The 25,538-nt window shown below is 40.6% G+C and overlaps 4 protein-coding genes across 4 annotated transcripts; 3 read left to right on the forward strand and 1 right to left on the reverse strand.

Annotated features, from left to right (window-relative positions):
• The first annotated feature begins 67 nt into the window (after nt 1–67).
• Nucleotides 68–4,182, forward strand: anapc16 (anaphase promoting complex subunit 16). The gene is made up of 4 exons (XM_073489414.1): nt 68–174; nt 462–615; nt 3,342–3,416; nt 3,512–4,182. Exons 2-4 carry the CDS (start codon nt 474–476, stop codon nt 3,619–3,621), a joined length of 327 nt encoding a protein of 108 aa, XP_073345515.1. The 5' UTR covers nt 68–174; nt 462–473; the 3' UTR covers nt 3,622–4,182.
• A 1,538-nt stretch (nt 4,183–5,720) lies between these two features.
• ddit4 (DNA-damage-inducible transcript 4) lies at nt 5,721–7,513 on the forward strand. The gene is made up of 3 exons (XM_073489469.1): nt 5,721–5,831; nt 6,060–6,282; nt 6,375–7,513. Exons 2-3 carry the CDS (start codon nt 6,096–6,098, stop codon nt 6,872–6,874), a joined length of 687 nt encoding a protein of 228 aa, XP_073345570.1. The 5' UTR covers nt 5,721–5,831; nt 6,060–6,095; the 3' UTR covers nt 6,875–7,513.
• A 959-nt stretch (nt 7,514–8,472) lies between these two features.
• Nucleotides 8,473–15,502, reverse strand: dnajb12b (DnaJ heat shock protein family (Hsp40) member B12b). The gene is made up of 9 exons (XM_073489698.1): nt 15,315–15,502; nt 12,140–12,317; nt 11,909–12,054; nt 11,625–11,798; nt 11,451–11,521; nt 10,471–10,580; nt 9,822–9,994; nt 9,525–9,666; nt 8,473–9,421 (listed from the first exon to the last, which is right to left on the reverse strand). The coding sequence occupies exons 1-8, from the start codon at nt 15,445–15,447 to the stop codon at nt 9,545–9,547; spliced, it is 1,107 nt and encodes a 368-aa protein (XP_073345799.1). The 5' UTR covers nt 15,448–15,502; the 3' UTR covers nt 8,473–9,421; nt 9,525–9,544.
• Nucleotides 15,503–17,424: 1,922 nt separating this feature from the next.
• On the forward strand, nt 17,425–25,537 carry scd (stearoyl-CoA desaturase (delta-9-desaturase)). The gene is made up of 6 exons (XM_073489981.1): nt 17,425–17,571; nt 17,862–18,122; nt 20,167–20,297; nt 20,417–20,622; nt 21,967–22,199; nt 23,161–25,537. Exons 2-6 carry the CDS (start codon nt 17,885–17,887, stop codon nt 23,358–23,360), a joined length of 1,008 nt encoding a protein of 335 aa, XP_073346082.1. The 5' UTR covers nt 17,425–17,571; nt 17,862–17,884; the 3' UTR covers nt 23,361–25,537.
• The last annotated feature ends 1 nt before the right edge of the window (nt 25,538 follows it).

A 25,538-nucleotide genomic window follows, 5' to 3' on the forward strand; every position in this document is an offset into this window, starting at 1 on the left:
TGCGGGAAACGAACGAGGCGCCCCATCCACATTAGTTTCACATCTGTTGTCAGGGTGCCGTCGCTTCTAACGTAAAGCGTTGTATCTGTCGTAAAGTACTGGCAAGACATCTAAACAAACAACAGAAGCAACTGCGCGGATTTAAAGTCTTTGTAGATTTACTGGACGCCAACGGTAGGTTTTGTTTTCGGAAAATGGTCGGTTATTGTCATGTTGTGTCTTGTAATATTAAAGTAGATAGTTGTTGCCTACATTGGCGTGAGCAGGACAGTTAGCTTTCTCGCTAGCCACCTTTGGCTAGTTGTAGCAGTTGAGCTATCAGAGTGTATCATTAAAGCTAGGAAAACTACTAACTGGCTATGATTAACTGTCTTTAGGACTACTAAAGCCGTGATACTGTATTAATGGGTCACAGATTTCAGTGGTGGCAGTTTTTGTGATTTCTCTGTGTGTTTGTGAAGTTTCTCAGGGCAATGGCTGCGTCTTCTTCATCCTCTTCTGCGGGAGGTGTGAGCGGCAGCTCGGTGACTGGCTCCGGGTTCAGTGCTTCAGAGCTCATCCCTCCCAGGAAAGTCTTGTACACATATCCCAAAGGAGCAGGTGAAATGATGGAAGGTAAGAGAAAACGCACAACTAAAGGCATCTGTCTTTAGCTGTCTCTCTCCTCCCAACAAGGACATGGAAATCATATTATGCAACTCACTCTACGCTAGGTTTATTTTTGGTTATTTGCATTGAGAAAACACTGGGCCAAAGAAGTTAGTCCAAGGCGTGTGCTCCTCATGCGGTCATTTTTACTGACATCTGCATTGAGGTTTACATCCAGATCACAGAGCTAAGCATTTGTTTTTCTGGAACACTGATTGAAAACGTCTGACAATTCTCATACTGGTTTTAAGACATTTTCAGATTCCCAAGATCATCTTCTATCCAGCTGGAACAAAACCATAATGATAATAAACAAATAAATAAAAAGAAAACAACATGTCAACAACATGTCTTTTAAGCTAGTACAGATGGCAGCCAGATGTGACATCTCCTATCTTCTCTTATAAAATGGATTACCAAAGTTAAAAGCTTTGTCATCAAGATAATTTATCTCTCAATCGATCTTATTTTCTGTTTTTCATGTGTAAGAATACATTTGTGTTTTTCTGCATCATACAAAATGTCACTTCTGGTTGGCTGCCATCTTTGTTTGTCTTGTGAAACAGTCACAACTAATTAAAAAACTAGTAAAGAATCTTTGTTATTGTTCAGCAGACAGTAGGGTTGGGCAATCTGCTGATTTTTAGTTCAGGGTGGATCTTTAAAGCATCTTCAATCTACTTTTCAGACTTTACAACAACTCCCATATGGCTCTCAAAAGTATACACAGAGAAAATGTAATTTTTTAACTCTTTGTCTGCTATTTCGAAATGTTCTGCCTTACCATACATCGCTTCACTACCTCTTCATATAGCAATTACAATGATCAGCCAAGGTATTAAAGATGCAATATATGTTGGGGAACAAAAGAAAGTATATGAAGATATGAGTCAAGGTTATGTTACTGCACAGCCTATTTCTGGCTTAAAGTGTTTTCAGAACCATATTTTATTGTTCTGTTTAGCTGTAATAAGAGAAGATTCTTATCTGGCTGCCATGAAGAAAACATACGCAACATGCAGGTACCGCGGTCCTGGCTTCCAAAACAAAGGAGAGAAAAGCTCAGATTACAACACACACAGAGGGAGTGTGACTTAATTCTCTGCTCAGGACGCCAGAACTTCCCTATATTGTCACAGCAAATGTTTTTTTGCTTCAATATTAATGTTCAACATCTCATATTTAACCCTTAAAAGGACTATCAGGTGAAGTAAATAACATTGATCATCCAGCAAACCTAGCATCCTGGCATTCATCTGTGGGGACGTGTCGGGACAAGTCCTATCCATGGAGGCTCCACCTTGCAACCCACAGGACTCCTAGGATCCGCCACCAACAACCTGGTTACAGACACCACAGGATACCCCATAAGTTCATCCGTCCATGATGATCAATATCTATATTAAAAGATGGTTTTCTTAAGTTGTGTACTTTATCATCAACAGGAACACAATAGAAAGTAACTACATTATGACCAGGATCTAGTTCAAATAGTACCGGTTGATAGTAACAATTTCTCCTTCCGCCTGTCATAGTCATATGCCAACTACGGCTGTATGCGTAAGGCGCCACTGACAGTTGGCTTTGATGATGGCTGATCGCAGACGCAGTTGAGTGCGGAGCTTTTTCAGTTCTCAGAACAGCAACAACACTGTTTGTTACTGTGACGCACTGTGGCAACACCACAAACCTTGATAAGCATCTGTGATTTAATTACTATACAGTCTATGATGAGGTTATGCAGTGAAAGGTGCTGCTAAGGTGCAAGTTATAGAGAGGGAGAGAGTGTAGCTATTGGCAACGTTTATCACCATCACTGACAGTTGGAAAGTGATTCACATTAGGCTAGCCTTCAGTTTGTGTGCTGATGTTTAAACAATGGGAGATCCCTGCATCCTGAAAACCACAGAATGCCATTTTATTAGGCTTTTGTACAAAGTATCAGTATCTTATTGGTAACGGCGATACCAGCCTGAGTTTTACATCACTTGTCTCCATGGATTGGACTTGTTCCTCTATGTCCCACAGATGTTCAACTGGATTGGGGTCTGGCAAGGCCAAATTGATACCTTGAGCATTTTACTGCTAGGGAGGGCACTGCCTTCGGGGGCTGCCATTGCCATGAGGGGTTGTACTTTGTCCACAAAGGTGTCTGGGTAGGTGGTGCATGTCCAGTGGCATCCATATGAATGCCAGGACTCAAGGTTTCTCTGCAGAACATTTCTTTGTAAAGGAGATGATCAATGTTAATCACTTCACCTATTAGTCTTTTAATGCTGTTACTGATTGGGGTAGGTATGTCAGGAAAAGGCCACCTGGCTCTGTACTCCTTTTTGTTGCCTAAAAATATCAAAATATACTTAATAATGTGGTTTGGTTGACTGCTGTATAAAAGCTCAAGGTATAAAGTGCCTCAAGGTTAGAAACGGCTAAAAAGTGATGAAAAGCACTGCAGCATTGCTGAAAGTCTCAGGCTGTTTCTCTGTTGTTTTCCAAAACTCTGAAGGGCTTTTTACATAATGCTGAACATTGCGTAATATTTAACCTGAAGTTCTCTCTCTGGAGAAGCTTGAAAGCTCCCTTTTTGACATTTTCTATTAGCTCAGAGTGCACACAGGCTTCAGGTCTGTCTTTTAAATAAAACAGAACATCACGAGTATTTAACCTCTTCTTCTCCTTTGTGTTTCTTTTAGACGGCTCTGACAGATTTTTATGTGAGTCTGTATTCAGCTACCAAGTTGCCTCCACACTCAAACAGGTTAAACACGGTAAGTCAGTAACTGCATTATGCAAAATCTGTTTGTTTTAGTTGATCCACGAAAAGCTGGAACCCTAATAACGTAACAACTCTGTGTTCTTCCAGATCAACAAGTGTCTCGAATGGAGAAACTTGCGAGTTTGGTGGAGGAGCTGGAAGCAGACGAGTGGCGGTACAAACCGATTGAACAGCTATTGGGATTTACACCGTCTTAAATAAAGAGATCCAGATGCCTTCGCTTAATAAATCAGCCAGAAGGAAGGAGATGGTTTATTTCAGTTCATAAATTATATTCCTTCTTAATGGTTTTATTCTATATCTTATGTGTGAAATATTATCTGGAGTTACTGAATGTGAGATGTGTTATTTTATCACTTTTATTACTGTATGAGCATGGTTTGCCTTTTTAAGAACAACTTGTTATATTACATTCAGCATACTATATCAAAACCCTCTCAACAAAAATATCCGTATCATAAGCTAATAAATAAACATTTTGTAATAGATTTTTGAACTGTATTAGGCTAAAGAAGTTGTTTTTTCAGTCCAATCTACGCTTAGCTTCAGCGTTAAGGGAAATAATATGTTTGGTAATGAATCCCTTGAAGTGAGGCATTGTGTTTCTACATGGCTGAACTGTATATACTTGTTTTGCACTTACAAATCTTAAAAAAAAACCTGCTGCCTGCTCAGTCTCTCCCCCTCTCCCTGCTCGCTCCAACAACACTTGGAGCAAAACAAAGAGGGCTTGTAAATAAAGTCATACTTGGACATTCTTTGGGTCAGTCGCTGTTTGTTTGCTTGGGGTTGTTTCATTCGTTTAACTCGCTTCAACGAGCTGATTCCTATAATGTCGAAGATGTGCAACAACAACTTCTTGGAGTTGTTTATGTTGCCACAACTTACATAACAGTCGTTGGAAATGTACATTTTTTTCTGTTGCTTGACTCTCACTTCTCTGCCGTGTTGACAGCAAGGAAATGGGCAGATCTTCATGTTTTCAAACAAAGGAGGGGTGGGAATGTACAGAATGTACTGTTCTGGGTTTAAATGTCTAAGGACAGCCCTGGACAGTACAAGACACACCTCTAGCTAGACTTTAAATGTCCTTGCAGGAGTGCCAAAGAGTTTTTTCACCACACACTTTCTTTCTAGGAAATCTCTGTACAAGTTGTTTGTTCATAGAATGATCAGCTATTTCCTTTCGTCAACATTTTTTCTATACGACAAAGCAACAAACACTTTTCTTCCCCCTGAAAACATCTCTGATGACAACTCGTAATTCATAACATCCCACTCAGAACATACTGTGCCTGCACGTGTTACTGTGTTTCAGTTCCTCCCTGATATAAAGTACAGTCCAGCCTACTCACGTGTAGCAGCACAGCGTATATCTGGCTGCTGTCCAACAACTTTTTTTTTGAGCAAACATTGAGTATGTCATGTACAGTATGGCCCTGCCAGACAGAAACACGGCAGCGGTTTCTGCTTTGCACCACAATATTTTGTTTTTTTCACAATTTCTTATGTTTTGCTTGTCTTTTAATTGTTCTCCCATGCAGTGATTTTTCATGCCTTTAAGCACTTTGACAGCATCTTAACATGTTTTGTGACTGTAATAAATGCTTTTGAGGTACAGTCAAATAGCAGTATGTCAGCTACCTTTTTTTGGTGCATTCCTTTTCCTCTGCAGATTTTCATTGTTTTTCTATTTGAGGGCAATCGTAGGAAGATGTGTCGCACGTTTCTATCTAACATTTATGAGCATTTAACCACGTACCCAGTGTTCTGTTATGCAGCCGATTATCCTGATAAGCTGATGTTTGCATCTCTGGCTGGCAGATGAAATATTCTGATGTAATGCTTCAGCAAAACAGGTGACGTAATGTGCACTGCAACACTCGGCCAGCTGAGGCCAGCCTGCATGGACTTGCTGGGCTTCTACAGTATGTGATCAATAATCTAGCTGCACATACAGCAGAGCAATTCATTTATGCTCATGAAATATATTAAACAAAGACTTATAATATGATCCTTGCAAGCCCAGACAAGTCCCTGTACATTTCCATAACACTAGGGTCTGCTATTCATCACCCCAACCCCCCTTCCTCCTCCTCCTCCTCCTCCTCCTCCTCCTCCTGCTGTTTGTCTTCCTTCTCTGCTGGCATGTTACCAGGCAAGATACAGCGCAGATGGCGTGCCTCTCTTTTTGATTGGCTGGCTGGAGAGGGCTGGGCGTGGCCTCGCAAGCCCCTATATAAACATTGTTGCAGGACAAACCGCAGAGCTTGGCAGCTGGCGATGAGAGAGGGGACGCGTCGGGGAGAGAAGTTAGCAGAGAGTTGTTATTGTAGACAATAACCCTTCAAAAAAACTGTCTTGAACGTCGACAGCGGACTTCAACGGCGTCGTTTTTGAAGACCTTGTAAGTGCGATGTCGCATTTTCTGTTTTTGCTCGCTTTTTTAGCTAATTTGAACAGTTAAAGAGCTGCTAGCTAACGTCAAACAAACAAAGGTCTTCTCGCTGCAAACTACTTAACAAGCTATATTTTAAATTCCTGATAATTATATTTAATTTAACTGTTGACTACTGTCTTTTATCTCGAGTTTGAGTGCTTATCTGCTGTTTTTTTTTTGTTTCCTCATAAACAGCTGACACTGTTGAATACTGCAAATAAAAGGACAGCCATGCCAGCTCTATCTCCTGCACCCACTGAAATCGCCAGCTTACCCCCCTCACCAGTGGACAGCAGTCCTAGGAGGCTGTCCTGGGGTAAACTGGTGCAAAGATTGACTGATTTCAGCACATCTCCCAGCACCAGCAGCATTGAGTCTGGGTCTAACAATGGCAGCAGGAGTGATCTCTCAGACTCAGGTAAGCAAAGCTGCAAACATCTTCATTAAAGGTGAATGGATGTTCCTCTTTATGCATTGTTCAAAGTGTAACCCATTGTCTCTCTTCAACAGGGTCAGATGTCTACGGTGACCTGTCTCCCTCTAATGATGACCTGTTTTATGATCCAATGGAGGAGACCATCCTCAAAGAAGTAGTGGACCTTATCGCACGAAGCCTGAGAGAAGCCAAAGACTCAGACTGCGCCTTACGATGCACAAAATTGCTCATCCCCGAGAAACTCCTGGAGCACATCGGACAGGAGCTCCTTCACCTGGCAGCTAGCGAGCCCTGTGGTTTGAGAGGGGCGCTCATTGACCTCTGTGTGGAGCAAGGGGCCGCCTGTGAGAGCATGGGAGAGCTATCTGTGGACCCCTACCTTGTCCCCACCTTTCAGCTGACCCTGGTGCTGAGGCTGGAGTCTGGTGGCCTGTGGCCTAAAATCCAAGGACTTTTTAGCACAAAGTCTCCTTCCACTCCTGTTGTGAGACAAGCTATTAAACTTAGCACTGGTTTCCGGGTTATCAAGAAGAAACTGTATTGTTCTGAAGAACTCCTCATTGAGGAATGTTAAGGAATGTAAGGGACTGTCTGTTTTATTGTCTGCATTTTTAAAATGCCCAGTTAAGCTCACAGAAGGGCCTTAGTACTATAACCACATGTATATGATGCCTTCTGAAGTGCAAGGATGGACTTTGTCATCATGTAGCCTATTGTTCCCACTTCAAGGGAGCTAAAGTTATGGTACCTGGAGCAGGTGTGGCTCCTCACTGACAGATTTTCAAATTAAAATGTGTAACCATGGTGATATATCTGGTAAATAGGCATTTTGCGAGTATTAAAGTGCGTACCTCAGTTTCTATTGAAACCACACAACGGCAGCTAGCTATATGGTTATAGTCATTTAAAACCATTGTGTTTTCTTTTTTATTCATGGCAGTTAATTGTAATTCACTCCAAGTGATGAATTGTACACCAAGCAAACCATTATGGACCTTTAGTGACTGCTCGAATTCAAGTTCAAAGGCCTACCACTGCTTGCATTGTGCAGTATATGTGCAAGCTGCGGCTAAGATTTCAAATGTAACTTGATCTTGCGTCTGTGTGGACCTATCCTGCTTTCAACTTTATTTATTTGACATTCAAATACCCATATCATTGCACTGTTTTTGTACTTTCATGATTTGCAAATAAATTATTTTTTCTAACAGTTCTCTTTTTCTGCCTTATTTCATGACACGAATATCTATTATGGGTAGTTTTACATCCAGAATCAGGTTTCCAATGGAAATCTAGGAAAATTAAGGACAAGAAAGCTTTTTAAAAAGTTAAGTATGAGATTTTGAACATTAATATAGCACGAAATAACCGATGGTACTTGTGTGTTGTAATCCAAGCTTCTGTTCTGTTTTGAACACCAGGAAGGCTGCACATGCATGTTAGTGCATGTGTTTCTGGAGGAAGTTGGTTGATAGTTCAAGGGTAAGTTCACCCAAAAATGAAAATTCAGTCATTATCTACTCACCCTATGTCGGTGGAAAGTCAGGTGGAGTTTTGTAGTCCACAAAAACATTTCTGGAGCTTTATAGCAAAACAACATTGTGACATTTTCCTAAAAAACTGAAGTAGATTGGGATTTTGCCATTCCCCAAAAGCACTGGTTTTTGATTACTTGGGAACGAGACAATCAACTATATTTCTCCAGAATTGCTTACTGCACCTTTAAATTACTGTATGAGGCAAAAATGGAAAAATGTGTTTGATTCTGCTAAATATACAATCACATGCCTTTTCTTTAACAAACCATACTAAAATATGATCCTGACATATTGTGATAAAGTTCAGATGACGGGCATATCATGCACAGTGACACGTTTCAAGACTTCAAGAGAAAATTTTGCAATAACAAAATCTGACAGCTCAAAACTTGAACTCAGAGGTGCAACATCTGCCGGAATCAGCTGAGAACATTTTGCGGTTAGAGAATGTGGCACAGCAGTTCCTGCTCTGCACATGCTGCACGTCACCTAAAAATGTGAACGTGCACAAAGCCATGTTTCCAGGCTCAGTCAGCCGGCTCACTGACTTCAATATGCCGAATGTGCTGACGGGGCTTTTGTCTTCACATTCTGTGCTTGTTCTGCTCGGAGCGTTGAGTCACGACCAACACGGTTTAAGCATCCATATTTATTTTCATCAGGGAGTAAAAACAAGGTGGAAAAAAGTGAGCAGGGTTGTACTGTTCTCTTAGTCTGATAATCCATTTTTAAATAAATAATACAAAAAATAAATAGCATACTATAAACTTAAAAAGTGTGACAAAGATTGCTTTTTCCCCAACAGATGATTTTCATCAGAGACATTATGCTCCAAAACTAGAACCTGTTAAAGTCCCACTTTGTGGGTAGGCACGTCTCTCATTCTCTTGGCTTTTATTGTGAAGTACCATTAAAGTTATACTATTGTATATATTTCTATCTTTAAGACAACTACAGGAGGCAAAGTGTAAAGGGACATTTCCTAATTGCTATCTCTCTCTCACACACACACACAGCAGAAGAAGAATCTCAGGTGTTCAAGTGTCTGACAAACCTTAGACATGAGTGTGTATTGATCAGAGGTTTCACATTATTCCTGCATAGTTTCAGAATGTGCATTAAAGTCAAAATCAGCAAATCCCCCTCAAATTTATCTCCTCCGCTGATCTGACAGCATAAAAACAAAGAGGAAGCATTCACTGTGATATCTAGTCGACTGCTACATAAATAACGTCCGTACAACTACATCTAACCTCACTGTGTTCTGCTTTCATACTGCATTCTCACAAAAAACGTGTCCTCTCTCATCTTAATGGCTCACATGGAGGTTTTCCAGACCTCTGTCTTGTCAGGAGGACAAGCTCTTTTAAAAGTGGCGTTTCCATTTCGAAAACATTATCGTTTATGACATTATATATTTTCATTTCACATACTTAAATTCCACAGAAACGGTTTCAGCCAGTTCGTGTGGTCAGCTTGATGCAGATTGGTGCTGGTTTGTTCGTGTTGCTTGTTGAGTCATCTTCCAGATTGCTAAAGCTCTTGTATTTACAGCCGATAATGTTTTGTGTTGACTCTGGAAACTTGGAGAAGAAGAAAGGAAAGAGACAACATTGTTTACTTTGTGAAATGAAATGAAACACGCAGATAATCACAACAAAATGTGTTCAGAATGAAGAAACTTGCTTTTAATTACGAAAGCAGCCTCAACCGTGTAATGAAGCTGTGATCTCGGACAGCTTGGCGCAGCTTGGTGTGCGGGCCCTCTGTGCTCTTTGGTACAGATCGTTGTCTCCAAAATAGCGAGCTCTGTAAAGCATGCCTTCCTCTGTAGGAAATAAAAGAAACATCTCATGAAAGATATATGAGGGGTAATACAAATCACAATGTCTATAATCATTTTCCCAGAACTGATAGATCATGGCAGAAACAACAGCCAATAAATAAATAAACAGGCAGGATTTGTTTCCCTGGCAAACATACTTTGTTGTTTCTCCTTCCAGCAATTATTGCGAAGGTTGGAAATATAATCATCCTCCACCGACCGCTCCAAATTCTTCAGATTCACTCCGTTGACCTCCTTGGAGAAATGCTCCCCCACATAATACGGCACCTTCAGGTTCTCAGTCAGCCTCTTCTGCGTGTAACCTGCTGACCTGCGTGGAGACAGGAGGACAAAGTGTTGGATGTCATATCACGTGATCGAACCCAGCATGAGGACGACAGATCCGGCACAGTCTGTCTCTGTAAACGTGGCTGATAATGGCACAGAGACGGGCCAGAAACTACAGAAGTGTATCTGGAACACAAAGGCAGACGGCGTGGAGAGAGGCCAGACACATGGAGTCTTGTAAACACAGAAGAGGTCTGTGATTATTTGGAATCAACTGAGGCAGCATCAAGATGTTCTTTTTAAATCAAACACATCAGGGTGAAAAGTCAACATAACTAAAGAAAATTAAATCTATTTTTGTGCTGGTTAATCCGTAATTCAGCGACATTTCAAACACGGTCATGAACTTGGGTTTTATGTAATCTTCAGTCTGAGGTCTATTGGAGTTTTGCAGAACAACAGTTAGTTTTGTTATTTAACATCCTTCCTGCAGGTGTTCAGAACAGGGATCACACTCACGGCCTGAAGCTGAGGCTGTAGGTGGGGCTGTTGACCATGATCTGACTGAGGGCGGACACAATAACCAGGATGAGGATGGGCATGACCTGCACGAACAGAGCGAGGCCTCCCTGCAAAGAAAACACTTCAGTGTCAAATACGACTGAATCAAAGGAGGCATACAAATAACATTTACAGATGTGTATCTGACATTGCAAAAAAACGTATGATAACCATATGAAAATCCTTAAAATTGCACCTATACCTCCCAGAATATATGAAGATGCAACAATTTTTTGCATTTCACAAATATAACTGCTGCACACAAGATGTCTCCAACTTCTGTTCTCAGTGTTAGTGCACTGGAGGCTTCAATTTTCCACATCACACTTGTGTATGCTGAATATTATGACCACAGTTGGCTTCCAGACTATTTATGATGTCAAAAATCGTGCTCCTAGATCCCATAGAGACTAAACTTTCAGCAATGAATGTGAAAACAGCCTTCTAGTCTCAAACAGTCGACTGTACAAACATGAAAGAACAACACATTTTTGACTGGATGGGAAGCATTGGTGCGTATGTTTATTGAGACTGGGTGTTGTGTTTGTATCATAATACTTATTTTAAAACTTGCCCCTAACAAATACCCCCCATATTATAATTAAAAACTAAAACTAATACTAAATCTAATAAAAACTAAACCCAAACTAAACATGTCTCAAACAAACTCAAACTCAATTAAACCCAGCAAACCCACTCTGGAAACTTAACTGAATTAAAAACACGATGATGATGAAAAATACACAACAATAATAAAATAACCACATTCCACTGACTGTATTTGCTTTGTTCTGAAACATTTGAAAGACACTTGAATATTGCTGAATGTACCTCAAAAGGTTAAATCACAGATAACTCAATGTCTCCCCCTGCTGTTCGACAATCACTTCACATTTCATGCACACCTGCATTTTGCAGGAGCTCCAATATTAACTTACATCTCGCTGGCGCTCCCTCCTCTCTCGCCTTGGGTAACGCATCCGCCCGTTAGTGTACACATTGGCATTGCCTGGATCAAAATAGCACATGTTAATTGACGGATCATGACGAGAGCATTACAATGAAAATGTCTCACGAGTTTGGAGTGAAAAACACAGAATGGTGACACGTACTTGTCGGGTAGCCTCCTCCAAAGAACATATTAAAGAGGTCTTCAGGTGAAATATCTGGCTCGAAGTTTCCATTATCTGGGCCGTGTGTTGACGGATGCCTCCTCTCCTCTCCACATTGATCGTACTGTCTTCTTTTATTAGCATTACTCAGAACAGCATATGCATTCCCAATAGCTGTTGTAAAAGAGAAATTATTAGGCTGAGCATCACAAAAAAGGGCTAAAAGAAACCTTTTGTAACCATATGTATTAATGAACTGATGGATAAAAGTTCATGCTGGTCACCTTTAAAAGCCTCTGTAGCACCAGGAGCATGATTCTTGTCTGGGTGGAACTTCAAAGCGAGTTTTCTATACGATCTTTTGAGTTCATCCTCAGAGGCGTCCGCCTGGACCCCGAGAATTTCATAGAAATCTTTACACTGTTTTATCCTGTGCAGAGAAGACATGATTCTCAGTGTCAGGAGTCAACTATGCCTTCCAGCCCACTTCTGATGTACATGATTATCAGCCTCACCTCTTCACAGCATCTAGCTGATCTGCTGTATAGGATTTTGAGGTCTCTGAAGGCTTTTCTTCAGGTCTGGTGTCCTCGTGGTTGGTCTGCCGCTGCCGAGGCCCCGACACCCCACTGAAGTCTGAGTGGCCGCTTTGTCTGGGTGTGAATCCATTCTTTGCTATTAGCTCCAGCAGAACTAGAAGAGATACAACAACAGTGATGTGAAAGACATTCAGACAAGCACTCATTATTACATTTCTAGATACCTGCAACAGCTACATAAGGGCATTAATACAATATTGTCAGAGTAGCAACCGTGGTGCCCTTTAGGAGTCTTATATTAATATCTACGATTTGTAGGCTCTACTTATTTGCCTGTGGTCTTACAGTTTGGATTTTAAGAGCACGCTCTAATTAAAATCAGAAAAATGTTCCAATGTAACCAATAGGGCTCCGGGATATTCATAAAAATCCAGAACACTGTCACACTATTCGAGACTAAATGCATAAATATCCCAATTTATTTATGTGATACAACAAGGAAAAGACAGAAAAAGACAGAAAGCTGAGAACTAACAGGAGCCTTTAAAATCCCCCCGAAATGCATTGAGCTACATCATAATATTGGTGTTTTAATTGTTGTATGTAAATTTAAAAGATTTAAGTAACTATTCTCAATGCCTGCATACACCAATATATCACAATACTGATGATACTTGATATCAACGGGACAATATATTAGGAACAACTGTTGGTGCGTTCAGGGGATATTTAGATCAGATTTAGATCAGATCTCAATTAATCGATTAGTTGTTTGGTCTATAAAATGTTAAAAAACTGTGAAAAATGTCCGTCACTGCCTCCCAAAGCCCAAGATGACGTCCTCAAATGTCTTGTTTTGTCCACAACCCAAAGATATTCACTTTACTGTCATAGAGGAGGCGAGAAAGCAGAAAATCTTTTTTTTTTTTTTTTAGTCGTAAAAGAAAACACTCTGATTAACCATTTATCAAAATAATTGGTGATTCATTTAACAGTTGGCCAATAATTGATTAATCTTAGCATTACTAATTGAGGTGTTCTCATATGTCTGCAAAAAAACAATAGATCCTTATCCATATATGGCATTATTTGTTGTTCCTCCAACTAAGCATGGCATCACTTCATATCAATCACCTCTCTGTAGGCGCGACAATGAACTGTTATCAGATGGACGGCCACGTTATGTGGAGAAACTATGGTTCCCAGCAGTTTGAGGTCACATGTTTGTGTATGTGTAATCTATACATGTCATTTATCTTCCTGTATAATACTTGTTGATTAATGCTGTTGATGAAAATGCTATCCTGCCTTATTGTAGGGAGACAATATATAAGTAAAGTGCTCAAATTGAAACTCATACATGTGGACAGCTAGTTAGAAGACAGCTCAACCAGTACTGTCAGAATTTCTTCTTTCTCGGCAGCAGGTAGGAGGAGACTTGATAAACTTATCAAGAAGGCCAGCTCCATCCTGGGATGCCCTCTTGACCCAGTGCAGGTGGTGGGAGAGAGCAGGATGATGGATAAGCTGTCATCGCTGCTGGTGAAGGAGTCCCACCCCCTGCAGGACACTATCACAGCACTGGGCAGCTCCTTCAGTGATAGACTGATACACCCCAAGTGTGTGAAGGAGAGGTATCGCAGGTCCTTCCTTCCTGCTGCTGTCAGACTGTATAACCAGCACTGCTCCCAGTAGACCTCACTGTGCACTGTGCAATAGAAATCTCTACACTTAACCCATTTCCCATTTTGGATTGCACTAACTGGGCAATTTTTCATACCCATATTTATTATTATTTATTAATAACAACACACTGCCACACTGTTCTAATTACACTGTTCATATTGTAAATATTATGTACATACGATGTATATACGGGCCTATTTCTATTCTTACCTTTTTATTTTATTGTTTATTTTTACTATTATTATAGTTTATTGTAATATTACTGTCCTTTGGCTGCTGTGACACAGAAATGTCCCCGTTTGCGGGACAAATAAAGGAATTCTGATTCTGATTCTTCCTTTTGACCAGAATACAAGTGACTTAGCCCTCACCATAATAACCATAACGTCCTATACAATAATCTGTAATATATAACACCTACAGGTTATATATTACAATACTGCTAACACACCACCTGTATGAGGGATACACAACATAAGCATACCCATGATCCAAGTTAATTGTGTATAATGGACGTTTTTCCAGGATGCACTTAGCTGATTGCAACTGCAGCAATTTCTTCTGATTGGTTGCAATGTAATGGATGTGTGTTTTATGCACATGCATTTGTGCAGAGTTTGTGGCACACCACATGTGGTGTTTCCCTGTTAAAAGTGTTTTTTTTTTTCAATATGGCAAGTTTTTCCTCACACGAATTGAGGGTCTAAGGACAGAGGATGTTGTTCACTGTACAGAATGTAACGCCCACTGAGGCAATGTGATTGTGATTTTGGACTATATCCATAAAACTGATTTGATTTGATTTACAAACTGTTTGCAGGGATGTCACAAGCCTTGTGAGTGTGCCGGCACAAAACAGATGCGACGGTGCAGAGATGAGGTTTGTCATATCATACTCTACTGTACCTGCTGTATGGGTACATGTGCATATATGCATGGATGCATGTATGAATAGACATGGTATCACATTAATATGCAGTGCATTGTGTTTCTTCCTTTTCTGTATTTTCTTTTGCTACCTAAAGTATATGTGGTTTATGATGCCTCTTGGTCCAGACCTGGGAGGGGTGGGTTTAGGTATTTGCTATGCAAGAATAATAAACTGAATGATAAAACATCATCCAGAAGTCTTGGCAATGACTTTCTAGCATTAGCTACATAATGGAAAAGCAGATGGTAAGTGTTATCTCTGACACCCTCCACACATCTGTTTTATGTGGAGCAGGTGTACAGAATATGTCTTAAACAACATTAGGAGCAGTTTAATGTGTCTTGACATGACAACATTATAACATACATTAGCTGGAATGATAAACCAGCTAGCTACTGTGCTAGCTATCACAGGCCCCGGCTACTTGCGCCGCAGAGCTCATCCGGGATGCAGGTGATGCTGCCGGTGATGCTGCTGCGTACCTCCCCAGCCGAAGCGCCCCCGACTTCGAACGGCTCGGCCATTTTAACTCACCCTTCGCTTTCTCTGTCGGGAAGAGTCTCTGCGCCTTCTCCAGGAACCGCTGCGCCTTCTCCGGCTGGTTGTTGGTTAACGCCGCGGTCGCGATGTCGATGCAGCGCTCCGCTTCGTCCCTGTTTACTTCCATCGCGGCGGCACAGCGGCAGCGGCTGACGGAACTGGACCAGAAGTAAATAAAGTCGCCGACTGATGATGTCATGAGGATGCTGCGAATAGAAATATCAACTGGTGGCACGAGTTTTATTAATGATGAATTTTTTATATATTTTTTTTGCTGCAGGTGTCCTGAGACTTGAACGTTTATGAAATAGGTTAGCCCCTGTTTGCACGTTATGAAGCCGGTGTTGTATCGAGCTCTGTTTCCTCGTCGAGATGTGCCTCCCCTGGTCCCGCCCCCGTCCGAAACGGCCCGAAGGGAGAAGGAAGCGCGCGTTCACAAAAAGCTCGCTCCCGAGCTGTTGTGCTCGTACCACAGAGGCACTGTGGAGAGAGCTAAGGTTCAAAACTGACTTTGTTTAGCGAGTTTTATCTGAAGATGTTGTATTGTAGAAGTGAAATCCAAATTTCATGACTGCCTAGTTATATTTTTAAACTGGGACAACAGCACATATGTTTGTGTTTTTATGTCTTTATTAACACAACCAATTACTGTTATTTCTATCAATAAAAAATACTATATTTGTCAGAGACTTTTCATTTATTATGCTCATTCATTTATAGGCTAAATATAAATTGCTATTTTATCATATTTGTCTTAAATCCAGAACAGTATCTGACAGTAATACTCCAAGCTGTCAGGATGCGTTCCCCCTGTTGTAAATGGTCAAATTTAATGATATCAGCCTGAAAATCACAGGACTTGTCTGTTGTGGGGACAGAAGTCAGCAGTATGAATTTGAAAGATGTGTGAGCCTCCTTTCCTATTGAACAGAGGGGGAACAATATCTGACAGTAATACTCCAAGCTGTCAGGATGCGCTTTACCTGCTATAATGGAGCTGGATTTAAGACAAATATGATAAAATAGCGATTTATATTTAGCCTATAAATGAATGAGCATAATAAATGAAAAGTCTCCCACAAATATAATATTTTTTATTGATAGAAATAACAGTAGTTGGTTGTGTTAATAAAGACATAAAAACACAAACACATGTGCTGTTGTCCCAGTTTAAAAATATAACTAGACAGTCATGAAATTTGGATTTCACTTCTACAACACAACATCTTCAGATAAAACTCGCTTAAAAAAGTCAGTTTTGAACCTCAGCTCTCTCCACAGTGCCTCTGTGGTACGAGCACAACAGCTCGGGGGCGAGCTTTTTGTGAACGCGCGCTTCCTTCGCCCTTCGGGCCCTTTCGGACGGGGGCGGGACCAGGGGAGACACATCTCGACGAGGAAACAGAGCTCGATGCAACACCGGCGAAGGCTCCCTGCGAGTGTGCTGCCTTGTTTTCTCCACTAGATGGAGACAAAGCGTCTGTTTTTAAATGTAGGCCATGGAGGTGAAACCTCACGGATGTGTTGAATTAAACCGTCTTTAATTTGTTGTCATGTGATCTGAAGTCTCATCTGTTTTACTGCGCAGTAAACAGCCTTTTTTTACATGATTGGATTAGAATTCAGCACACAAATAAAACATTAAAAAAAATATTCACAGTGGATAAAGCAAATTTGCTCTTATATTGCAGAAATATTTTTATTATTTTTATCTCATTTTTATTTATTTATTAAAACGATTCAGGGCTGATGACGTAACAGAGCTAGCATTTCTGTACTTCCCCTGTTGGGTGGGTGGGGGGGTCCTCCGTTTACAGTAAGTTTTCTTCCGCCCCCCCACCCTTAACTTTAGTTTTCACCCCAGATTTTAACACTTCCTCACCTTGCTCCACTCGTTTTTAATCCACGTGTGAATGGACGAATGAGCGCAGTCAATTCAATACATGTCTAGACAGCAGCAGCTGCTCTCCGCGGGGAGGTAAATATATGCTACATCTGGCAGGAGAATGAATAAAAGGTGAACAGCAGATAAACAGGCAGCCAATCAGAGGGCGAGGTTGAGGCGGCATCCGAACTCTGATTGGTCAGTGGCACCACGAGCTCCAGCTCTTATTGATTCGCTCGCTGCAGAGCTGACTATCACTCTCCCTTTTCTGGGTTACTGTAGTGTTTTTTTTTTGGGATAAGCGGACCCGCTTCATCTCCGTGTAACACCCCCTCAAAACCCCGTTTTCTACTCGTCTCGTCTTCGGTGAGTTATTTATCCGCTATGTTTTTTACTCCACAGGTGCGGCGCCGGCGTTAACACGGCGCAGCAAACGTCTTATGTCAGCTAGAAAACTCAGCATCATCGTTACATGACCATCCTCTTCCTCACCCAGCAGCGCCAGCTAGCTAAAGGTTGCTAAGCTAGCGGCGAGCACGAACAAATAATAATTACCGGTCAACGTGAGAAGGTGTGTTTGGCCTCCGTGACGTTTCCTCGACACGAAAACACCGAGACAAACCGAAAATTTTCTCTCGTTTTTCTTTGCCGCTCAGAGCATCACCGAACCGCTGCCACGATGACGGAGGCGGAGGCGTTGGAGAAGAAGCAGCACAAGTCCAGTAACCAAAATGGGGATGTTCTTCCAGAGGCCACCAGAGAAGACGTGTTTGATCACACGTACAAAGAGAAAGAGGGCCCAAAACCTGGCACGACAATCGTTTGGAAGAATGTCATATTGATGACTCTATTACATATAGGTGCCCTGTACGCCATCTCCCTCATCCCTTCCGCATCTCCTTTGACCTTGCTTTGGTGTAAGTAAAAAAAAAATCCTACCTGTTACTGCATGTCTGTTTTTATTTCTCTGTTAGTGGAATTACATACAGTGTTTTTACCTCAATCACATCTGTTATGTCAGCAGCCGGGCCCACTCTCTCACCACTGGTGCATGCATAAATTTGTGCATGATCCTCCCCAGTACCCTGGATGTTGTGGGATTAAAGCTCAGTCATACTGTATATCATAAAGAGATTTACTGTCACAGCATGCATCCTGGAGCTGCAAACTGCTCAGTGCATGCTTGTCAGGAAAATAACTTGTACTCCTCAACAGCAGAGGCCATGCCTTCCTGATTAAGTAACAGCGTCAGTATATCAGGGATGCAGACAAAGGAAGAGTGGCCGGTTAATTACATAAACTGCATGCTACTTTGGTACATTTTGTTCATTTGGATGAGTGTTTCTAATGAATGAAAACCACAGAGGTTGCACTTCTGCGTCTTACCACACATGCAATCACCTAATGGTTTTATCGGATGTTATATGATGTAATGACATCATCATATAACATGCCTCTGCTTCCTTTTCGGTTATCGTTGTGAAACAAGTAGGCCAGTATAAACCAACAAAACACTTCAAAATAACCATCATCATCGTCATCATCAAAAAAATATATAGTTAATGAGACTTTAGTTAATAGTCAGGTGATTCTTAAAAACGATGAAATGCTTTATATATTTTAATTAAGCAATTGTAAAAGTTTATAAACATCAGGTGCAACTATATAATGGCCGTCCGAATCATGTTTATAGATAAAGGACATAGTATTTTTTTAATCATGTATAAAGTATTGTAAGCATCAGTTGCAACTTTAAACGATAAAGGTACATTATGTACTTTTAAGGAAGAAGAAGAAAATTCCACCAGAAGAGAAAACCTTCATTGATTGAATTTCATGACTGAGTAAACTGAATAAACAAACTTCCTTTCACAGACAATTTCATACTGTTTAACTTTGTTTATATTCGGCGGACCCTGCCACCTTATTTTCCTCTGAGGACGGCTTGCTTATGAAGTTATGAAATAAAGATTTTCTGAGTTTGTATTATGACCTTATTGATATTGTAAATAATAAATTTCTGTGTTTGAATTTATTTTCCAAAACTATATAGTGCCCCTTTAAATAAAAAAATGCTTAATAAATGTTTTGTAAAGCATTTCATTGTTTGTTAACAGTGAGATAACTATTAACTGAAATTAGCTATACAGTTATCATTTACTAATGACAGTTATTATAAAGTGTTAACTAAACCAGTTCAATCAAAGGCAAATTTGAATGATATTTAAGAAATATTGTATAAGAGAGCTATTTTAATACATGTAATTGTAATGTGTATTTTCTACCTTTAATACAAATGAAAATGTCTGTTGAACATGAATAATTTATGCTTTTTGAAAAACTATTTTATGGTTTTAAGAGGATGCTCTCCCCGTCACTTACCCAGATATTATAACGTAACATAGAGTATTGTCTTGTGATAAATCACTTCTTGCAAGATAGTGTTTTCTGGCAGATTTCTGACAAATAATTTTAAGAATGTGCTACTTTGGTTCTTATGCAGCCGCCTATGTCTGTCTGTAGTCACCACAACACTTTACCACTGGTGACACGTCATGAGTAACAGCCTGTCAACACTGAATAATCAGAGTCTGAATCACCTGTTGCTGGATTATCTTCCCAGTACTTAGTCTTAGAAAAACTTTAATGTCCTCAGAGTGGCAACAAAACATATAGACACATTAAAAAAAACAAACAACAACAGCCTAAGATCATCTGTAGTCATCAATGTCATCACAGTCCAGGCAGGTATTTAAAGTACATGTCAACAATTGTCATAACAATGAATAGTTAGTATATTGCACATCCCTCATGTACCCATTTATTAAAATCCCCAGGTTCATGTAACACTGACAGTACAAATGTATGCATGTATGAGTTATTGCAATAAAGTGTTTATGATAGGAGGAGATGAGTAGAAAATGGTCTGACTAATTTGTTGATGCATTTTTCTCCCCACAGCCGTACTTTGTTTTTTGATAAGTGCTTTAGGAGTCACTGCAGGAGCTCATCGCCTGTGGAGTCACAGATCCTACAAGGCCTCATTACCTCTAAGGATCTTTCTCGGTGTTGCTAACTCCATGGCATTTCAGGTACCTAAAAATGACAGATCGGCACACTTGACGTCGAGATAATAGCAGTTTTCATTACTGTGTAAGTACCATGTTGTGTCGACAGTGTATGTAATCTCCGCATTTACTTGAACCCACAGAATGATATCTTTGAATGGGCTCGAGACCACAGGGTTCACCACAAATATTCAGAGACAGATGCTGACCCTCACAATGCCGTGCGGGGCTTCTTCTTTGCTCACATCGGCTGGCTGCTGGTGCGCAAACACCCCGACGTCATCGAGAAAGGCCGCAAGCTGGAGCTCACTGACCTGCTGTCTGACAAAGTTGTAATGTTTCAAAGGAAGTAAGTGGCCTCAGTCATTGGTTGATTTTACATCGTATGTTTCTAACTAACAGGAAGTAGGCTGTGGGTATAAGTCTGCCGTTCTATTTCAGTTGCCTGTCTCTTTCACATGCAAATATTCAACCCAAACAAGTTCAACCCTAACACTATTTGTCAAGGGCACTGTTGCTGCATCCTGGGCTTAGCGCCGCCCAAGACAATTGTGATTAGTGATTAGGAAATCGAACAAGCCACTGCTTTTGAGATTAACAGTGCGGTTCCATAAGTAACAAACTCATTCATATTCTGAATCGAGGATGGTGATTATTAGCCATCATGTCGTAACCACCCAGGAGCTATGAGATTGTGAAACGATGATATAAGCCACAAGTCTGTATGATATCAATCTCATTTTAGGAAAAACACATTTTACCCACATTCCTAAAGTGTATCAGCAATGTCACTGATTGGTAGCGCACCCATGAAAGTCATGTCGGCTAGAGAGTTACTGCTACCATGATTGGATCGTTTATGTAACATTTACCAGCGAGAAATCGTGATTTTTCTTTCTAAAATGCAGTTTCTTTTAGAGATGAGTGAGTGTCCAAAGGGGTGAAAATAACTACAAGTCAGGCCATGTGCTAGTGTTTGTGAGTTGGAAGCTTTTGGAAAGAGATTATCTGCAATTATTTAAGAGATGAGTAGTTCTTTACTCTTTGTATAATTATTAACAACTGTTTTGTAGTCCAGATTCATCTTATAGATGGTTGGCTTCGGTTCCAGGCTTAAAACTCTTCTGAAACATGAATGGAGTGAAAAAAAATGGAGCCATCCAAAAAATGGGCACTGAACCAGAATGATAACAAGGTTAGATGGAACAGCACTAAAACAAAGTGTCAGGATAGATCTGGCTGTGCAAGACTTCACTCTAACTGTTAAATATCAGCCTGGAAGGATTCAATCTTAGAAAAGGTTCACTTCACTCCTTTCACAGGTAGTGTGGGAAGTAAATGAACACAATTGTTTTTTATAACTTTATTTCTAGGAAGTGTATTAAATGCAAATGAAGAAAGAAAAAATAAACTCTTCCACACATTAAGATTTAGCCACACTGCTGCAGACTTGTGTCTACAGTGCAAGCTGTATGAGTCATTGTATTTAAACAAGATGACAGTTACCAACATGTTATTCATGTACGTCCAGATTGACTCACTGTTGGCTTCTGTGAGAACTGTGTCATGTGAAAGAAAGTGAAAGAGTGAACAATCAGGCGTCTTACATGTAGATAATTAGGTTAACATTCGTGTTGTACTGTGTAAACAGCTCCGTTCTTTCTGCTGTCTGCCCACTCTGTGCCCTCGACAGGTATTACAAGCCGTCTGTGCTGGTCATGTGCTTCTTCGTCCCCATGTCCGTGCCTTGGTACCTGTGGGGGGAGTCTCTGTGGGTGGCGTACTTCGTCCCGGCTCTGCTGAGGTACACCCTGGTGTTGAACGCCACCTGGCTGGTCAACAGCGCGGCTCACATGTGGGGAAACCGACCCTATGACAAGAACATCAACCCACGGGAGAACAAGTTTGTCACGTTCAGCGCCATAGGTATGAAAAATGTGCTGTCGTTTTAACAAAAGAAAAGATGAAGAGAGATTAAAACAGGAATGTTAGATAAACAGTCATGACACCTATAGTCGGGATGCCCTTAACTTTGTGCATGACTGCTCAGAATAGAAATGTTCACCTTTTGCCTACATTTGGCAGCACGGTGAGTTCAAGAGTAAGTTCAGTGCGTGTCAAAGAAGTTACGCCTAAACGAATCTGGCAGCTGATAGCAATGCTAGGAAAACAATATTAAATACTTGAAGTCTCTCCTGTAGTGGCATTTACACATTTGTATGCTTACTTCTGAATTTCAAAATGAACACATTCACATTCATCATGTAATCAGCCTTTCACGTCAGCAAAAATGTTCATTTCAGGCCGATGCAAATATCTCATTTTAAAAGCCTTTATCAGCCGATACCAATGATGTGGCGATTTTATGGTGCATCCCTAAATACAACCAGTGGTGTTTGTTCTGTTCGAATTGAGGTCACATTGACCGCTGCTGTAGGTCTCTGCATGGGTTACGAGAACTCACCTGTTGCACCATGATGAAGTGTAACGAGCCAACATATCAAGTAAACAGGGATCTTTACATATCAAGTCTAATCTTTGTTGGCGCCTGGCTTAACTTTCTGTCAAATGTCACTGACACCTGTCAACTAGTTTGCAAGATAAGTAACAAAACAAGACAACTGATTTAATCAGCATGAGCGAAAAAGGATCATTGCTTACGATCAGGGAGGTCATTTCTTCTTTTCTTCTGTGTTACTCGTTAGCCCTTAATCAGTCTAAATGTCCAGTAAACATCAGGAAGCATTGCAGAGTCTGATACATATCTTGTACTAGTGTTTTCCTCAGGTTACGGAAGACTGAGGTGGTAGGAAAAACCCTGACGTTCTATGTCTTGTTTCCTGGTTTTAGTATGATGTGTTGACAATGTGTTTCTTGTACCTTACAGGTGAGGGATTCCACAATTATCACCACTCTTTCCCCTATGACTATGCAACCAGCGAGTTTGGCTGCAAGATGAACCTTACCACTTGTTTCATCGACCTCATGTGCTGCTTGGGCCTGGCCAAGGACCGCAAGAGAGTGTCCCACGAGATGGTCCTGGCCCGAATACAGCGCACCGGAGACGGAAGCCACCGGAGTGGCTAAGATTGTTGAATTGTGGTCAGCTTCGAGGCAAAACAACCGAAAAGAAGAAGCTTCACAGTCCTTTGACAGCTCTACATCTTCTCATCCTCTGAGGATAAAAGTCAGCTTCATGAGGGCCTCAACCACATTTTGCTTGTTTTTGTGGTTTTTGTAGCTGTAACTTAACAAAAATTGTTCAAGATGGATAACAAACACACTTTGCTAAGCTCTTGGCCTCAGTTTCTATTGTTCAAGTCAGGCCAAGGTCTTGCAAAGATGTTTTAGATTTGAAGTAGATGCATTTTAAAAAAGTCAACTTCATTCTCCGCTGTTTTGCCACTTTGGTGTGCATTCTTCATGCAAAGTCATGTAGCCGATCATTTTTATGTAAGTATTACTCAATTATTAATCAAACTAGACAAGAAGTGGAGCACTGAAATAAGGAGTAACGTCGCAGCTGATAAGGTGACTGTTGCCTTTTATCGCAGTTTACAGCAAGTTTTTACAGTTCTGATATAAGTTCACTTTATGAGCGCTCAAAGATCTGAAAAAAGGGATAAGAGTTTGAAACATATTTTGTTCAGTTCAGTTCAGTTCAGTTCTGAACTGAACATATTTTGTTAAAAAAAAAAATAAGAAAAAGTTGCTTTAATGAAATATGGCACATGATGGAAGAGTGAGGGAACCCAGACCATCTTATAACCTGACTACCAGTACGCCAAAACTGTGCGGAAACCGAGTCATGCTGTGTGTTTTGCTGTGTGTAACCTGGTTTTCTTCTAACCAAACCAAATGTAGTTACACATACTGTATTTAGTGTGTGTTTAAGATTAGAGTTTTCTCAAGACAATATAAGGGACACATTTATCATGAATTTAAAACTGCCGTTCAATATTAACAGAAAATGATAAATGTAATTTTTAGAGCCCTGCAATGTTTAACTTTGATTGACTTTTTTGTGTTTTTACCGAATACATCACAGTGCCAAGAGCGTGCCAATCGTCGACATATTTATAACCATCTCAATGGTCCACTAGAGCACACTAAAGTCGATATCGCTTCTTCACTCATCGTGGAAGTTTTTTAAACATTGTGGCATCAGTGGCTTCGCTTCTTCTTGAGGTCTTATCCCAAACATGTCCTCCTTTTTCATTCCTGAAACATCTGCAGCAGAGAGATCTCATTGGTTGATGTAGCGTGCGACAGTGCAACAGTTCTGGTGTTACAAAACAACGTGCCACCCATGCATGATGATATTCTGTAGTAGGTGTCGTATTGAGGTGTTTCGTCGGCAGAACTGTGTCTATTTTTGTAATGTGCTGTGGAGCCGCATCGCTTTTGGATCATCAGAACTGTTGCCGTGGTGATTTCTGAGGCGGGGTCTGGTTTCCCTTTGATGTCCTACAAAGCTGATTGTCAATGCGGGAAATTCAGGTGCATCAGTGTTTATGTTCATCTTCAATTCTGGTGTGAGGAATGCTTATATTACCTTATTTATGTATTTATTTCTTTATTTTTGCCCTTATTGACTTAAAAATATTGCTGTAACCTGAACCGGTTTTTCTGCATTCCAAGATTTGACAGTCTCGTACAAAAAAATATATCAAATTTGAGCACCTGTTTGTTTTTTTCCCAAGAGTCAGGATACAACCTAATGCCTTATGACTTGCATCCATTCCTGATCTCCTTCACGTTTTGCCAGTTAAAACAAAAAGATTCAAAAGTACCACAAAACAAATCTGACCAAGGTCCATGTTTACAGGCTGAGGCACCAAGTGGAACATCGTTTTTATTCTGAAACCACATTTAATTTAGGCAAATGGTAGCATGACAACATTAAGGTACTGTAAATGCAAATAGAGGACAGAGGTTAATTTACTTGACGCCTGGTGCAAACGTTCAATCATGAGATTTAACTTGCAAACTATGTGCCCTGGTGGATGTGCCAACTAGTTTCAACCCATCACGGCAAACTTCCAAACAAAGTTGCTGTCATGAGTAATCTTAGAGCACTTAACATAACCCGACAATATATATCACAAGCCATGCAAACAACTCCTGCTGCCCAGAGCGCCGAAATCAACGCTAATGACGAAGAGGATCAAAAGGTTGTCACTCTGAATGATTACGTCAAATCTCAACTGTATTCTATTCTGAAATAAAGTTCACAATATTTTCAATACACTCGTAATTCCAAAC

Source organism: Pagrus major, chromosome 20 (genome assembly GCF_040436345.1).
Source record: "Pagrus major chromosome 20, Pma_NU_1.0".
NCBI lineage: Eukaryota > Metazoa > Chordata > Actinopteri > Spariformes > Sparidae > Pagrus > Pagrus major.